We start from the raw sequence: 18,650 nt of genomic DNA, 5'->3' as shown, positions 1-18,650 counted from the left end.
AACCTGATCTACTAAATGTCTCACCAGTATAAGCTGCTGCTTCACTACCTAATTAAGAAGCATGAATAATGTATCGGCTTGTGTCATAAATGGAACTGGCAGTACGTCCGCCCTGGATGCACTGAGAGGATGTGTCAGACCTCAGTCACGAACTGATGTTAAGCGGGACACCCACCTTGCACCAGCGAACTATGGGAACAGAAAGTGGGTGGGAATTGGAAGAGGGGGAATTAGGTGGTGGCGTGCAGCAGAGGAGAAATATTAGGGAAGAGATTTAACCATGACTTATGTGATCTGAAAATTTGAAATTTCGAAGGTTGGCTTGTCTGGCAAATGGGTCAGTGGCCATGGGGATGGTCTTAGTAGTGGCAGCCATGCTTATGTGAGCTGTGATAAGTAGGTCAGTAAATAAAATGGAGCTCTTTTCCCAGAACATCATTGAAAGTGATGATGGTAATGCTAAAGCTGTTGCATGGGTAAAATGTGAAGATTTTGATTCAGGACAAAGCAATAAAGAAGCATTTAGTGAATTATGTCGGGAGCTTTTTTTAGCAGTAAGGTGTAAACAAGAGGAAGATTAATTAAATCTTTTTCCTCCCTCCTAAACCCGAAAGCATTTAACTGCACATGGGCTTTTTCTCATTTCAAGGATTAGAAACAGCATGTCTTAACATCTCACCGTGTGCCAAATTAGCCCTCTGTTGTGTGCCGCACACCCTACAATATTGCATTGTGTGGATAACTGACCTTCCAAGAGCAGACATGGGGATGAAGATAAAGAGGACAACAATGTTCTCTCCAGGTGCATCAGGAAGGAATCAGTCGGATTCTGATGTCATTTGTCACAAGCACTTTGCTCTGAAAATAAAATGTGAAAAATATTTCTTGTCTTTTTTACTTTTGCACAGAATGGTAAATAATCTTATTTAGTACACTGAAACTGATATTAGTACCATTTACTCCTGTGTATTTCCAGCCTTGTCACCATTTGAGATCTGATACTAATTCAATATATTGCAATTTGTTCCATGTTCTTCAATTTTGCCCTTTTCTGTCATCTGCTGGTGCTTCTCAGCTCCTAGATTTTTTTTTTTTACCAGACAGCAGGTTCACTTGACACCACAGCAGTACATCAAATTACATTTTTCATAAATGTTACACTTCTGCACACATATTTCGAGCTTATTTATGGTCACTTATCCTCACACCTGATCCCAGTCCTCAGCTCATGGAGAATAAACCCAGCACTCATGGCTCACGTCCCAGCTAGTCTGCCAAATTTAGATTTCAGGTCGAATTGGCAGACACCTATGACTGATACTGTGGCAGCTGATATAAATCAAACTGATACACTATATCAGGCATATAAATATAATTTATATTAGATTATTAATATGCACCTGTCATTTATGGGCTATGCTGTAGATGCATGTTTGTGAAAGGGAAAGACGGAAAATGACGATGAAATAGTAAAATATTGTATTGTTTAACAAACTTTACCTTAGTGGGAGGGAGAGTGAGTTGTGGAAGAGCGAGGAGGAAAGTCAGAGTGATGAAAAAAAGAAGATGAATGAAAAAAGAAGATGAGTGAAGAGGGAAAGTCAGGGAGGGAAAGGATGAGAGGATTTATTGTAAAAACCTGTGCTGTAGTCCTGTCTGATAATCTGGAAGCAGTGGGTGGGTAGACAGCGGGAAAACACTATATTGATGGGACTGTTTACCCCATTCTCAGAGAGAAAAAAAGGCTTGAACACCGAAAACAAGAGTGAGAAGGCACAGGCTGTTATCTCCAGGTGGTGTGATGTGTGTGATGTGTGTGTGATGTGTTTGTTTGTGTGTGTGATGTGTTTGTGTGTGTGTGTCCCATTGTGCCTTCGTTAATGTCTGAAATCACACGAAAGAAATGGAAATGGAAAAAGTACCTATGGGGCAGCGGGGTGGCTCGGTTTGGTGCTCGTTGACGCTGACTGTTCTCTCTCTGTCTGAAAATGAAAAATGAAATAAATGAATAATAGAAACGATAGAGTGCATGAATAAATGCAGGTTCTTAACCTCACTGTTGGATCCAAGCTGTGAATGTTTGGTAAAATATACCTGTGATTATCCATAATGTCTCAGTATTTTTACACTGAACGGGTCGACTGCAGCACTTGACCTGAGCTCCACCTGTTTGCATCAGTACTTCAGTTTCCTACTTCAGTTTGTTACAGTAGTTGTGTTTAGTGCATGGTACACATATGTGTGTGTGTGTGTGTGTGTTAGGTTTGTGTAGGAGGGATTTAACTAAAAGTTCACACAATGCTACTCAGACCTCAGACCTGCAGTGGCGATTCTAGACCATTTAAAATTTTAAAAATATTAAACACAACTATTATATACCTCTGGAGGTCATCCGCTAATCCAGAGGTTGGTGGTTCCATCCTCCTCTGGTTTCCCCTAGAACTGAATTTCCAGGGTAAATACATGAAGCAAAGCAAAACTGAAAAAAGTGATAAAACACATTACGTTAATGTACATTCATTTCCTGTTAATGCTATTCAGATCAAATAAAACAAGACTAAGAATCTACAGCCAGGCCAGCAGCTCTGTGAGGCTGCGCTTAAAAACAACAACAAACAAATGTTGTAAGATAAATGCTAACGTCAGCATGCCAGCAATGCAAACACGCTGATGTTTAGCAGGTATAATGTTTACTTAATCTTACTTGAGCATGTCAGCTCGCTAACATTTGGTGATTAGGACTAAATACAAAGTACAGCTGAGGCCGATGGGAATGTCACTATTTTTGCAGGTATTTAGTCATAAACCATAGTACCGGACAAAGCATTTTTAGTTCATTTGAAATGTGTAATAGGTAAATGTAGCAAGCAAAGGAAAAAAAACAACATTAAATATTAAATTAGTAAAACATAAAATACAAAACGCCAGTAAGGCCATATACAACATGTTCAGAAAATTCAATGTTACTGCAGAAACAACCCTTTCTTAGTTAAAAATGACCTCTCTCATATTCCAAAACAATGCATCTCCTTGACTCACTGAAAGGCATACCCTGTGAGAGTTAAGCTTCTGAAAACACTGGCTTTACCAAGAACAACTTCAAGAATGATACAAAGCCCTGTCTGCGTCTGCACTGTGATGATTAAAGCTCCCGTCTAAGTTGAGGCTAAACATTAGCCGTTGTCAAGGTCACGGTAATAGTTTTGAGTGAAACAGAAACCTCGATGGGAATATGAAATTAATCTCTGTATACGTTTAAGCAGCGCTCAGCACTATTCTCCTTAGAAGGTCCCAGGAGCCCTTCTACAGTATGCAGAGATAAAAGACTCCAAAGACAACGGTTCATACTATCTGAGGCTTTACCTCAGAGTAATTTTGAAGACACCAAAGTGCATTGTAATTGGACTCACTCCAGCACTGAGAAACTGCTTCAACGAGAGCTATTCAAAAAAAAAAATACCTGTCTTCACCTCTTTTAAAATGCAGGAGTTCATTAATATCATCCTTTATTTCTCTGTCTCTATGTGTAGAGTGAACACTGTCCTATTACTGTCCAGGTTTCTCAACTCCCAACTACCTGTAATGAAAAATGCCAAAGGCAGTTTCTGCAAAGAATAACTGCACTTGGAGCACCTGTCCAAAATTAATATTAAATCATATTGATTTGTTGATGGGGTTTGACTTCAACTATCTTGAAAAATATTTCCACATTTCACATATTATCATCCAGTGTTTAGATTAGTCAGCTTTTTGGTGTCATTGATTGGTTTACTAAAATAAAAAGCCAATTTTGTCCAGTCAGAGCCATTCAAATACATGTAACTACCCACTAGTTGGTGACTTGTGGACTGTTTCCACACATGAAGACCGAGCGACATGTTACAGTTAGTTGCAAAAAGGGACACTCTAAAAAGCTAAGTAAAGCTAACATCAAAGATAAACAGTAAACACAACATAGAGCTCTAAACCTACTACAGATCCACCTTATCAGTTCCATTGCAGAAACATAAAGTAGTGCTCCTGTCCCTACTAATAATGATAAAGGGCCCTGAGTACTTTATACTTCTCTGGATAGTATTCCCTTTTACTCTTGTTGTTTTGTGTTGTTTATTTCTCTTTATCTGTTAAATAAGCCAGTAAGTATCTACACCTAACTTATTTACCTTTACAATGAATACATTTCCCCTTTAAAGTTACAAATAGCACCTTCCCCTTACAGGTATAATTCCCTCAGGTAAGCGCTATTCTCATAAGAACCATTCCCCTCATCTCAGGTAAGTATAGCAATATTCACAAGTTATTAGGTCAGTAAAACACTTTAAGTATCAAGTAGGCTAAGTAAGGGTGTTTTCACATATAGTCCTTTATAAACAAACCAAACTCAGTCCTCCTAAAGTGGACCAAAAACGGGACCAACAGAAAGGTTCTTCAATTAACTCAGTTCTTTTTGCGTTCACATTGTCAGTTCATTTGAAAGAGGACTCATTTCTCTTTCTGGTCCACTTCAGCTCTGATGGGACTTCAGTCCTCTTTCTGTTCACATTACAGTTTTTTTTAAGCTCAGACCCACAGTATTTTTACTTGGACGAGGCATATGCTGCGCGGTCCTAATGGAATAAATTCATTAAGCCCATAAACGTCTGTGTGGTGGATATGGAAAATGCAGCGTCAAGTTGCTGCCACCTGTGTTTTCCAGTGTTTAAGGATGAGGCGGACGTAGGTGGTCGTAAAATGTACAAGCTTAGTGACTCATAACTTGTTAATCAAAACTTGTATTAGAATCAAAAATGTATATGATAAAGTTCTCTCGTATCTTTTTATATTGTAAAAACTGTTAAAATGTCTCCTTCAAACAACTGTAATTATTCAAGTTGTTTGCCAAAAACTCAATTTTACAAGATTACATTTGAACACATCACGATAACGTTATAATCACCCAATGCTTATTTTTAACGAGTAAAGCCTGAAAGCACATGTTTAACGCATAAGCATAATGTAACTCAATAGAACCTCCATACATTAGCCGCTCCGGTGTAGTCAATGTTACTAGCTCTACTCCTGTCAATTTCAACACGGATTTGTTGTTCACAATGCAGCATTACCGGGGATCGACAACTACACTCCACACTGCAGAAGAGTTAGTTTAGCTCTGAGAGTATCTAATGAATGTACAGTGGACTTTTGTGCAGAAATAAATGCTGCAGCTCCTCCAGACCAACAGAGGTTTCCCGTGTCTTGTGAAGTGACGGGGCTCCGCAGAGAGAAACGTTATCGTCTCCGACCGGGTGCCGGTGTCTCCCCTGTTCCCTCCGACCGCGGTCGGGAGACTGAAGCAGGAAAAGCCAACACTAGGATCAGCATTGATTCATGGAGAGACCTCCGTCTGGTCAGCTAACATTACTGCCAAGCAGGTGAAATAAAGAGTGATATTGTGGTTTTGGCTGATGTGTGTCGCCTCACTGTGTTGACGGATGCTTGCTCACATTCACGTAGCGCATGCACATGGGCAAGCGCGAGCAACAGGACACTGACTTTCGTTGACTTAACGGCCACAGGTGTCGCCGTTACAACCAATTTCTGATTCTTACAAACAGTCCCTTTAACAGTAATAATACCTAATTTAATTCACTCAACTACCAATATTTCCACTCGGTAACTAACGTGGGCCCGCACTCTAATGCTGTACCAAACACCCCTTTAAACTAGCCGGTGTTTGTGTTTCCCTACTGATAAAATGAGTAATAACCACTCAGTGGTTAGGGACAGAACTACTATTCAACAGGGGAACAGTATTGGACACAACACCGGCGCATCATATAAAAACAAAGGCCTGTTTCGATGATCAGGATCGATGTGGCACCTTCTATCAATATTGAGCCAAAATATATGTAGCAAAGTACCTTCACCTTACTGTTTATTGTCCAGTGATGAACGGCTTTCCAGGTCCCACACCGGAAACGCACCTCATGGCAGACATCCAGACAGGTGAGCTAGCTGCAAAGGGTCCTCTCCTGGTGGCCAGACAAGCTGTGAGCAGTGCCTGGCAGCTCAAAGCACCATGTGAGTTTCTATCCTTCTGTAGTCCAGGTAGGCAGCAGTAGAGACTTGACAGGTGAATAACTGACTTTAGCTCTGTAACGTCCCACTGTGCTAGCAAGTGGGCTAACAAATCACTCTTTATTTTCTCCTCAGCGCACCTGCACCTCCTGCTCTTTGGTTAACATTCCTTACATTATAGCTTACAAAAAATAACCATGCACATTAAAACACATCAACAAGAAATAAACCAAAAGCTCTATAATAATACAAGTATTATACTTAATCTTAAATTTCCCACTGGGTTACACATATAAAACCAACCTGGTGATTTGAAGAGTTTGATTGTTCTATTTTGAGGAGCAACTTGTATACAGCCACTGCATGTCAAAATGTGTGGAATAAATTAAAAGCATTTATTCAAAAATATATAATTGAATTGCATCTTCATCTAGTAAGATCACAGAATTGTCTATTAAAGAAACCATTGTGAGAGATTTTAGTGTTCAAACACTCATGACGAGTTGGAAAGTCAGTGGTTGGAAGATGCATTATTTATTGATGGGTACTGAAATTATAAATGAATAAATCTATCCTCTTTGAGAGGTAGCACTTTGTGGAAAACCAACATTTGATAGACAGGCCCTCTGTCAAATGTCAAGGTGAGTAGGGATCAGCTGCAGGACCTCAGGCTCAGGTTTGACCGACTGCCAGTTGGGGACACTGGCTGTACCTTGGCTGTGAGGACAGAGCAGAGCTGTAAATAAGAAAAGGTCTCAATTTTCCACTCAACCTTGTTCCAACTCTCACCTACAGTCACAAGCAAAGAGTGAGATCACAGCCTCAAGGTGTTGAGATGAGAACACAGCTTGACAGAGTGAGGTGCTCAAGATCATGGCGCTTTAACCACCGATGCAATTGCTCACCAAAATAGCTTCATGTGTTGCACGCAGTCACTCCCTTCAATCAGCACTGAAAGAAGTTGGACAAACCTTCATCAAGAAATATTGCATAATCTTTATTTTTCATTATTTTATTAAAAAATTATTAACATGTCATCTAACATATATTAAAGAATAGTCAGAACAGAAATATACACCATTCTCTGATTAATTATCCTAAGTTTTGCCTCTTGAATTTCAGTTATAGTGAGAACTCATGGTTTCCAAGGGAAAGCCGTGATGTATACTGGAGAAAACACGAAACCCTGGATGACATCTGTCAGCAGGCCTGGGAACACTTCGGGATCCCCCAGAAAGAGTCGAGGGGTGTTATTCAGTAAAAGGACAGTTGGGGGGGCATGGATGACAACTAAAAGCCTTTGGATTCTGCTGGAAAACAGGCGTCAAGTTAAAGGGACTATTTGTAGAATCTGAAATTGCTTGTTAACAGCGACACCTGTGGCCGTTAAGTCAACGAAAGTCAGCGTCCTGTTGATCGCGCTCGCGCTTGTGCTTGCTCTACATAGACATGAACGAGCACACAATATCACTCTATATTTCAGCTGCTTGGCAGTAATGTTAGCTGACCAGACGAAGGTCTCTCCATGAATCAATGCTGATCCTAGTGTTGGCTTTTCCTGCCTCAGCCTCCCGACCGCGGCTTGAGGGAACAGGGGAGATACCGGAGTATTTGGTCGGAGACGATAACGTTTCTCGCTGCATGCACGTGAAAGTGGAGCGAAAGAGCGAGAACGAGCGCGGTGTGTAAGTGAAGGCAAGCAGGCAGGCAGAGGAGCAGAGGAGCAGAGGAGCAGAGGAGCAGAGGCTCCGGCCCTGGAGACCAAACATACGGTCTCCCCCCGCGTCCTCCGACCGCGGCCAACACTGTTTAACAGACGGGCTGCACTAGACATAACTTTGCGGTTTTGGTGCTTCCGTGTAGTTTGTGTTGGAGTCTGAGTCTGAACAGTGTAGCCACACAGGAGCGCGCATGGGACACCGACCCGGAATGATTTATACGTGTAAGAAGTTACAAACAGTCCCTTTAAGTTATTTCATAGAGTTATTATATGACTACATTAAACAGACATTCAAGTACAAAGCTAATAATTGTTGAACTTGTTGTACTTTCATACTCATCTAAACAATTGCGGAGATCTGAGAACGTAGTGACATTGTGAAAAATAGTTCCACACAGGGCAACAAATAGAAGCAGGTAGAAAATCAGAAGCTTTATTCAGAGGTAAAACCTAAGGTCGCTAATGTTGCTAGTTATACTTGCAAAGGAAAACAGTTAAAGGGATAGTTTGGGTGTTTTGAAGTGGGGTTGTATGAGGTACTTATCCATAGTCAGTGTATTACTTGCAGTAGATGACGGTTGGCGTGCCTGAGTACCGACACCGGAGCAAAGCAATACAGTGTTGTGGACAGGGATGGCAGAAAAACATATTTTAGTGACCTAAAAGAAAGGCTCACCTAAAAAATCAATATCCATTTAAGTGTACACTATATTAAGAATATTTTCACCTCTTTGTCTTGCCGTCAGACAGCCCTACATGAGCCGAGTACGGAGTGGGGACTTGTAGCTGGAGAGGTTCGCCTCCTGGGGACTGCCAAGGTGCCCTTGTTCAAGGCACCAACCCCCCACCAACTGCTCGGGGCACCAGTCCATGGGCAGCCCCCTCGCTCTGACATTAACGCATGTGTATAGGTCCTGTTTGTTCTTGTATGTATGTATTTCGGGCCTGTGTATGTGTAATGTGTAAAAAAAAAAAAAATAATCCCCTCAGGGATCAATAAAGTATTTCTTCTTCTTTTTAGGTGAGCCTTTCTTTTAGGTGGCTAAAAGACATCCCCGTCCACAGCACTATATTGCTTTGCTCCGGTGTCAGTACTCCTGTCTGTTTCTCAATGCCGACCATCATCTACTTTATAGTAATTAAAAAGTAATACACCTACTATGACTAAGTATCTCCTACAACACAACTTCAAAACACTGAACTATCTCTTTATTGTGAACAACTACACAGTAAAATAATAATGGGTCAAGTTACCAACCCAGTTTCGTGGTATGTGAGATTTGGGTCTTTCAATTGGGTTGTTTTCTGATGCGGAAGGAATAATGACTCACATATTGGTTTATATAGCAAACCTCATTGACCCAATACCCACCCCTAGGTTATTATTCCCGCCGTAGCCCTCTGCCCCCTTTGTTCGTGAACTGCCCTTGTATTGGCTGGGCTGTGGATAAGTATACGGCAAGTACGGTAGGTTAAAGCTGAACTAGGAAGTCAGTGTGTAAACTGTGATTGATGACAACAATGGAAAGTTTGGATGATCATTTTACTGTTCGCCATTTTCTGTTCTTCTCTTACTAACTTGGGGGCTTGTTTACAACCTGTCTGAGCGTTTGTTGCAGCGTCTGACCTATTTTCAGTGATATTGTTGCACTCCAAGATCTCAGCAATTACTTTGATGAGTACAATGTTATAACATCTTTAACCGACAACCCAAGCTATGAAAATTGAACCAACGTTGTAATAAGAAGTAGTTTTCCTTTAAAGAGCATTAAAAAAAATCCTGCAGGAAAAATTTACAGCCTGGATCAAAATATAGCTGCATGTATCAAATAACACATTCACTCTCACAACACAATATTAGAGAGTAAACATGTTATTCAAGAGGTTCTGACACATTGCTATGCCTGCAGGATGACACCTGTCTGGATGTGGGCGCACATCATCACGATATTGCCATCATCATCAGCATTAGCATCTGGCCCCTTTCCTCCCTCCTCTGGATAACGGTCTCAATATGGAGCTATAATAATCACGTAAAGACATAAAATTGAACTCTTTCCTTTAAGTACAGGAGGACCTGACATCTTATAATCAGCCTCAAGGCACCTTTGTCTCTGTGCCTGCTGCTTGCTCTAGTTAGAGACTGAACACTATTCTTTAATAGTGTCATTGACACAGCTGTTCAAATGACAGTAGCACTGACTCTGATGGTGCCAACTATAATTGGTTTGTTAGGTAGTTGTTAGGTAGTTAAACAACTGGTTGTTAAGCAGCGACTACGGTTGTCTGGGAATCTCACCCCAACACAAAATCCTCAACATTAAATTCAATGGACAGTAAATGATGAGTATAATTAATCTGAAAGTTATCATTCATAAACCTTGAGACTGTAGTTGAAAAAGCTCCAAGCTACTCAAGTGGTTCAGATGCTCAAACAGCCTTGACTTTATATCATGATAAAAGTCTCACCTGGTATATTAAATGTGACTAATGACAACAATTACTATGCACACTTTAAGACGACTGCAGCGTGAGGTTGCAGGCTATGATCAGATCATATGATCAAACAGAGTACCTGAGGAGACTGTACCTGTTTTAGGGCTGTTTTGAGCCCTATCTGAATGTTTAAGTTAATCTTTACACTGTCATCTATTTACAGTAGCAGCTTTAAAGTGTTTCTTGTCTATTTCTGTGGTAATATATATGAATAGTGGAATTTGGTTTTAGCTCCTGCAGCATCTCAATAGGATTATTTCTTTAGCTCTACAAGTAGTTTGAGCCAAAGAACCAACAAATGAAACAAATCATTTTTGCTTTTCTCTGCACAGAAGCCTGCCAGCAACACACCAGCAGTATGCAGTCAGGTAGTAGGTAGGAGCAATTGGATTCTTCCTCACCAGTGGCTCCAGGAGCTATCAGCTCCCATCCAGGCCTATGAAGGCAGAGGAGGATTGCGTTTGAAAGATGATAATAGACTCCTGAAGAAACTAATCTATTCCCTAAAGAAGAAAGGAGTATGAATTCTCTCACTTGCCCCCAACTTCCACCTGCCCATCCCTCTCCTTTCACAATGTCTCTCAGCAGTAGCATTACAGGTCAATTTTGCAATTGAAATATACCAATTAAATGGACTCTGGACAGAACGGCAGCTATTACAACGAAGAGAAGCAGATGTCTCCAATTATTTCTTTGCTCCTATTAGCAAAATGAATATACGGTCCAGATCTGAGAGCTTCCTGGAGCTTCTCTACAATCACCTGAAGACCAATTTGAAGCACTTTCGTATAAAAAATGTATGTAATTTCTAGGATGTCATAAGAATAACAGGCCATTTTAATTTGGACTTGTACAAATATTGCAACTGTATGAGGTGTAGAGATATTATTTTTTTCAATTTCAAATCCAACATCAAAAGTAACCTTTTAGATTACTTGACTCCTTTCACAGCAGTTTTAAAACCCCACTTATTTACATTTTGCATTACAGTGTGATATGCATACAGTATATGCTTATATACTGTATACAATACAATTAAATTAATACCAAATTTTTGCAACAAACGTTGTAGTTATTCTTGACTGTTATAAATAAGTCATTATTAGGGTTAATGAATGCCAGGTGAAAAAATAATTAATATTCGCAAAGCTGAACCATATGCTGTCTTACGTTAGCCATAATGTCTCGCAATTTCCACAAGAACATTTGTGTTCACTCCTACCGTGTCCTGCACTGTGTGGAAGTGGTGCTCCATTACATATTGGAGCTCGTTACGTCCACTGGCCTTTTCGTTTCTGGATAAATAAGCTTGAAATCAAGTCTTTAAAGTTTCATGCTGCAAAAAGGCAGCAGTTACAAGGCCAGCAGCATGTGTAAACTGGGCAATATCAAAACCCAGATGGCCCCCGTTGGTCCGAGGCTCCTGGATTTCTGAATCTCTGAATCCTCGGCAGGTGGATAATGATGATGATGATGATGATGTTTGTGATCACCGGTCACATCTGGACTCACTGAGGAGAGAGCAGAAACAAACAGGCCAGTCAGAAGGATGCTCGTTATCAATATAACATCATGGAAGAGGTATTACTGTCATGTTAACTTAGAGGATGATTTATTCTACAGCTGTCTTCTTCTATGAAAAGACCAAACCAACAGTGTGTTAGTCAGTGTCTCAATACTATCTGACTTCCTTCCCCTGTCTGTCACACTCAGCCCTGAGCACATTCAATCCTAAAATGGGTCAAAGATATTAAGTTTCATTTTTAAAGTAGGTTAAAACATTTCCTACAGCAGCTGGGCATTGCAGTTTTTGGCAAACGTTACTTAAAGAGGAGTAAATAGTGTATCTGTTGAGGACTATTTTCAGCGGGGGATTAATATGCATTTGGTGTTTTAACGAGTATTAATGGCAGCAGGAAAGTGTATATGGGATTGACTCAAAATTAACTAGAGAGCCAATGTTCGTGGTAAAGAAGGAAGATGTTACCTAGTGTGGCTCATTTTTTCTTTTTTGATATTTTTTGACAACAATGGAGAGGATTTGAAGTAGGATCAATTCATTGTTGATTTGGTCTTTTCATGGAATTTGTTGACAATAGAAGAATACAGAATATCACAAGAAAATGAGCAGATGTAACAGTCTTGGTGAAGAAAAGGCCATTTTAACTCAGTTAAAATCATGATTACAAACTGAATGAAGCTGCTTACAAACCATTCTATGAATTCCAAGTGCCTAAAAGATTGACACCGCTCCTTTCATTTTGAACTAACTCATATGCATTTGTTTTTCTTCTCATAATTATAACCATAGCCTGATACTGATTTACACATCTTTCACAGCTGCAATACATTAGTGCTCCCACTAAACCATTAAGGGAGTTTATTTTCCACCATCCTATTTATAGTGAGCTGATGCAACTAGGGAGCACCTTCAGCCTCCATCTCATCCCCCAAAGTGCAGCAGAAAGCAACTTGGGTGCTCCTTTGTGTCAACAGCCATGTTTGTGTCGGGACAAACACATACACGGTCATTACAAATTATAATAGTTTTTTTAAAAGTATTGATCAACAGAGGAAGTCTTTAGAGGAAATATTTTTATTTTAATTTACACACTGATTCCAGTTTGTAGAGATTGCAGTTGTAGATTTTTTTTGGAGGGGTATTTTGCTCTTATTTTATAGTGAGATTAGAGATATAGGCAGAAAAGATGGAAGAAGAGAGAGTAAGGGGTATAACATACAAAGGTCCCCGTCCAGAATCAAACATTGCAGTTATATGGTATGGATCCTAAAGGGATAGTTTGGGTGTTTTGAAGTGGGGTTGTATGAGGTACTTATCCGTAGCAGGTGTATTACCTACAGTAGATGACGGTCGGCATGCCCCCAGCATCGAGCAACAGACAGGAGCACCAATACAGTGCTGTGGACGGGGACGGCAGAATTTTTTTTTTTATCCACCTAAAGGAAAGGCTCACCTTAAAAAACATCAATATCCGTTTATGTGTACGTTATATTTAGAATATTTTCCGACAGTGAACTGAACTGAAAGTGAAACGTATCTATACTGTTTGTCATCAGAGCCTGCTGGCTTTTGAGAGAGCATAGATAAGTTTCACTTTCAGTACAGTTCTGGTGAAAGCAGTTAAAATATTCTAAATACTGTAGTGTACACTTAAACGGATTATGGTTTTTTTTAGATGAGTCATTGTTTAATTAAGGCGGCTAAAAATATGTTTTGCTGCCGTCCCCGTCCACAGCACTGTATTGCTTTGCTCCGGTGTCGGTACTCATGTCTGTTTCTCCAAGCTGGGGGCACCTACATACTATGGATAAGTACCTCATACAACCCCACTTCAAAACACCCGAACTATTACCCTAACCACTAGGCTACCAGGACGTCCCGTTTGGTAGAGAATGGTAAATAAGAAAATGAGAATATAAAAAATATTAAATATGTACAAATTTAGCATTAAGACGTGAAATTATATATTACATACAGTATATTATTATTAAAAATCATATTGCACAGGTTGTACTGTTTATGCAGTTATAGTATGCACATACAAATTACATATTCAAATATTTGCTTTTCATAACCGCCGACATTTTGCACATTCTATCGTTCCTTCTTTGTTTGACAATTATGCCTAAGTGCCTGCTTCTCGTTTTGATTAAACAAAAATCAGATTGTGCTATTTATTACCATGTTTGTACTACCAGGTGAATACTCTGTATCTAAATTACAAATTGTATGTTACCAGAGCAGAAAACATCAGTACCCTCTTATAGTCGCACTCCCACTCCTCACGCTGGTTTAACTGTTTCTGAGAGGTGCATCATTAAACCCACTCAAACCTCTGAATAATAGTGAGCCTTTACAAGTAAGTTGCTGTCAATCCATCACAGCTGGACTCTTTCTTTGACACTGTAGATGAGGTTTGGATGCAGGGATACAAGGTACACAAGGTAATTAATCAGGGAGGTCATTTGTTGATACTGGACATAAAGTACATGAGATAATGACTTAAAGGTTTTCAAATAGAACAATTTTTTCTTCCTCTAACCTTCATATAATATACCTCAAGTCGCCTGGACTTGAACTCAAACACCCCCACTGTCTACACCTTTGAAAATTACACTTTAACAGAAACGGATATCAATTGAGACAACTGCACCACACCAGCTGTCAACATCCATCTTGCTGTTTACATCTCTTTGGAGGCCTCAAGAATTAAGAGAGGAAATTCAGTGTCCCTTCCTGAGTGAAACAGAGCGTTTTCTTAAGCCCTGCTGATGTTACCTCAATATACCTCAGACTTCATGCTGGTTCATCCCCACAGGGAAGAAGTAAAGCTGAACCCCGATAGATGACCAGCTGCTCCTGGACTTTTCGAGTTTCTCACTGAGGCCCGGGGGTCATAAGTCTGTCGTGGGCAGGATTAGTCTAACCCAGACCCTTTCAGAGTCTATAAAGGCTCTGTTATCAAACTTTATCTTACTAGCAGAATAAAAGACCAGCTGCAGAGGCCATTTGGACTCTGTGGACTTCAATTCCACTTTTTATGGCGCAGCAGAAATAGCCTGCAATTACTTTCTCCGGAGCGGGATCCACAACAATTACTTGTTGGTGTAATGGCTGAATTTCGCTCAGACAATCATTAAAGTTTAATCTAATCTAATCTAACCTAATCTAATCTCATTGTCAGCATTAGAATTAACGTTTATCAAGGGTCCTTTTGATTTCTAACTTGCTGTATTCACCACATTTGAATGTAGAAATAGAAATGTTTAGTACTAGCTGCCTCTTCCACATGTAAGGGCCCATACATGAGCTACCGTTGAAGCATCTGAGTGTGGCTTGAAATTAACTGCGTATTGATTCAGTGCCGAGGAGTCCCTAGGACAGCTATTTGTTGAAGGTCTACAGCTCACAGATAGTCCGTCTGAGTTTTGCACCCTGGAGCATTGAACTTCAACACCTAAATCAATTCCTCTTACTGAAGCCTTCGAGGTTTCTAATGCAGCAACAAGCTGTAAACAGAATGACAGAACATATCTTTCAGATGAATAAATTCTGCACCACTGAAACCACGTTTTTATTTTAACTGCAGAGGAAACGCTTCATGTAACTCATGCCATGAGAGTATAACCTCAAACAAAGTGATGCACATGAGGTCTGCCTTTAAGAGACTTTAAAAATGCACAACTACGGTATTTGTTTTCAAATCACATAAAGTGCCTCAATTAAAAAAAAGCAATAAGAAAAATGTTTAAGTGCCTTTGAGAAACTGATTGTGCATGAATGTATTGAGTATAACCTGTATATCCAATGTATTCAATATACCAAAGATACAACTACTATAGAAGGAAATAAAAGCATTAAAGTATGGAGACATTATTAATACTCAGTGGTGGAATGTAACTAAGTACATTTACTCAAGTACTGTACTTAAGTCGAGCCCAAGTTCCTCAAAACTGTACTTGAGTATTTCCATTTTACAGTATGATACTTTATACTTCTACTCCACCAAATTTTGGAGGCAAATATTGTACTTTTGACTCCACTACATGTATTCGATAGCTTTTGTTTCTTTGCAGATTTAGATTGTGATGTTTTATTGTAACATTAAAGTGATGTACACATTAATGCATCAATAATTATAAAATTATCATATTATAAACAATATTCTGAAATGGGCCATTCTGCACAATGAGTACTTTTACTTTTGGTACTTCAAGTATATTTTAATGCTAATACTTTTGTACTTTGACTTAAGTAAGATTTTGAATGCCGCACTTTTACTTGTAACAGAGTATTTTTTCCCTGTAGTATTGATACTTTTACTTAAGTAAAATATTTGAATACTTCTTCCACCACTGATAATACTTCAGAAAAAGGTTAGGAAAAATATTTCAAAGATAGCAATGAAATTGGAGCTATTCCTTGATGAATCCCAATTTGGGATCCTACAGGAGAAACTAGTCACATAAGGGTTTTGTCCTCATCCTTTCCCTTAACCCTACATCTTTTGTTCAAAAGAAGGAATGAAGACACAAATCACTTTACATTTCAGAGGTTTGTATTAGGACACTATTTGGTTTGACTGAAGGAGGAAAAAATAGGATGCAGAATTAGACTGTGCTACACTTCGATGGGATTAATGCAGCTGTGCATAAAAAATAATCTTTAAAATCTTGCAAATTCATTCTCAAACTAACATGTAAGTAATGGAGGTCTCTTCATTTGACGCACACATACTTGATTACCCACACAGACATGTACATGTTACTTAATATCTCACTTACGCACACAGTATTGACTCTGACTGCACTATTAATAACCATCATCACTGCTGCATCTTCTGGCTCTAAGTGGATTCTTTTTGTGACTGATAATGAAGGTCCGGGATAATGAGCATGTTACCCCTCTAAAACCACAACTACATCCTCGATATAAACTAAAAAACACAGCATACATGTTTCTTGTACTAAAAAGTGTTTCAGGCCATAGCTAAATAAGTCTTCACCAGCTAATGGCTGAAAATAGCTATAATGGTCGGTCCTTTTTTTAGATCCAAGTACAACTGATTTTGGAAATTTGCTTGGAAAGTGCTGCAGCAATGACATGTTATAGTAAACCCTCAGCAGAGAGGTTAGGATGTCTGAAAAGGTGCTCGGTTGGAAAAGAGATACAGGCCAGAAAGAGAGGCTTACAACTGAAGTGAAATCAATAGAAGCTGATTCCTGAGGACTTGGACCAACAATGATCAATACCACACTAAGTGCAACAGAAAAAAGCACCTAACAACTGCAGTGATGGAAAGTGCCTTTTGTGTGTGATTATAAGAGGTAAGCATTCAGAGCTTTATGTCCACATCTTCAGTTGGTCTGTTTGAGTAACAGGGTTATTATAAACAACTCAAGTTTGTCAAACTCCATTACAGCTTCCATTCCTTTAGTTTAGCAGTTTTATTACTATGGAGAGGATTCATTCATGAAAACTGTCAGCTGGTCCTCCATCACGTCCTGATGATTCTAGGTTGGTACTGAAAACAGTATATTAAGTTGTAAAATCCATTATAGTTGAAACCAAACTGCACAGAGAGTGACATGAATAGTGTCTGGTGGTCATTCGCTGTAGTCTTAGATTAGGATATAGTGATAGTGTTTCAGTGTTAGAAGTGTAAAAAACTGAGCGTTTCGGACAGAGGGTGAAAAGAAGTGCTGCAGCACAGCCGGTATGACAAAAGTAAAGCATTTTTTTAACATTAAAGCATGTAAACATGTTCTAGTAGAAACCTAAAATACAAATGTGCACCTGAAAATAAGCATAATAGGTCCTCTTTAAGACAAAAGAGTCTGTTAAATGAACACATGTAAATGTAGTTAGATTTTGTGGAAAAGGCGCTTTTGAGGGAATTATCAAAGAATCTGAGCAGCAACGAGGATTTTGCTGAGAGAAGTGATGTCCTAACACATTATGGTATATAATAAGAGATAGCTGTGCATACATGTTCATCCGGTCTTTGAGAATTAACATTAACTAAATCTTCAGTCACATAAGGAGGAGGTTGGTGATGCAAGTTGCAGCAACAACCAGTGTTGCACGACGGAATTAGCAAAGTAGTGAGATCTGACCATTTATAAAGTCCAACTAGTGCACAAATGTGATTGGGTGTTACTAGTCAGCTGGTAGCTGAGCAGATGATACTGAGCATGACTGAGACAGCTGAGGCTGATCAGAAAGAAGTTCCCGACTGAATTCAAACCGAGAACATTGCTGTTACATGGTATGTGTCGGCCTAACGTAAATCTTAATCCGCATATTTAGTAAATATATCTATCAATACAGTAGGGAAATATATGATATGTAGCTTTGAAAAATGGTAGAGTAATGGTAGGAGTCTTACAAAATGGAAATACTGAAGTGTACTACTGTATCAGAACCCCAAAATTGTACTGCACTTCAATTACTCCCAGCTCTGGGTATTTGGCAGATATCTTTGTAACTCTTGACAGTATTGTTCCTATTTGTCATCAATCAATCAATTTGAATAAAGAATGGTTAACAATGGGCTCATGGCTGTTTATGATTAACACAAATGTGTTTGAATAGGCTTCCATTGGGCTGCTTTTTGTTTTATTTTGTGAAAAAGCCTGGACCCTTCAGCTTGCTGTCGACCCCCGTCTGGGGATGGAGCTTCACCGGCATTTAACCACATTGATTTCTGTGTTATTTGACAGTGTTATTACACTTCTTGCTGCCAGAAATAAACCTGAGAACTGAACCTGAGAGAAGTCGTAGAATCTTTTCTTTCTGCTGTGAACAAGTAGTTAGAGGGATTACATCAGCATTATATTTAGAAGCGAGAGCACA

General features: G+C 39.4%; 1 protein-coding gene across 1 annotated transcript in view; it reads right to left on the bottom strand.

Moving 5' to 3' along the window:
* Positions 1–11,089: 11,089 nt before the first annotated feature.
* Positions 11,090–18,650, bottom strand: part of gpc5a (glypican 5a) — a 141,141-nt gene continuing 133,580 nt past the window's right edge. The window contains exon 9 of the mRNA XM_074615037.1: positions 11,090–11,784. Within this exon, the coding sequence (XP_074471138.1) occupies positions 11,627–11,784 (158 nt within the window). The 3' untranslated portion in view covers positions 11,090–11,626. The remainder of the gene's footprint in view (positions 11,785–18,650) is intronic.

The sequence above is a fragment of the Sebastes fasciatus genome, chromosome 2, assembly GCF_043250625.1.
Source record: "Sebastes fasciatus isolate fSebFas1 chromosome 2, fSebFas1.pri, whole genome shotgun sequence".
NCBI classification, from domain to species: domain Eukaryota; kingdom Metazoa; phylum Chordata; class Actinopteri; order Perciformes; family Sebastidae; genus Sebastes; species Sebastes fasciatus.
The sequence above is the reverse complement of the archived record's forward strand: the minus strand, read 5'-3'. Positions and strand labels throughout refer to the sequence as shown.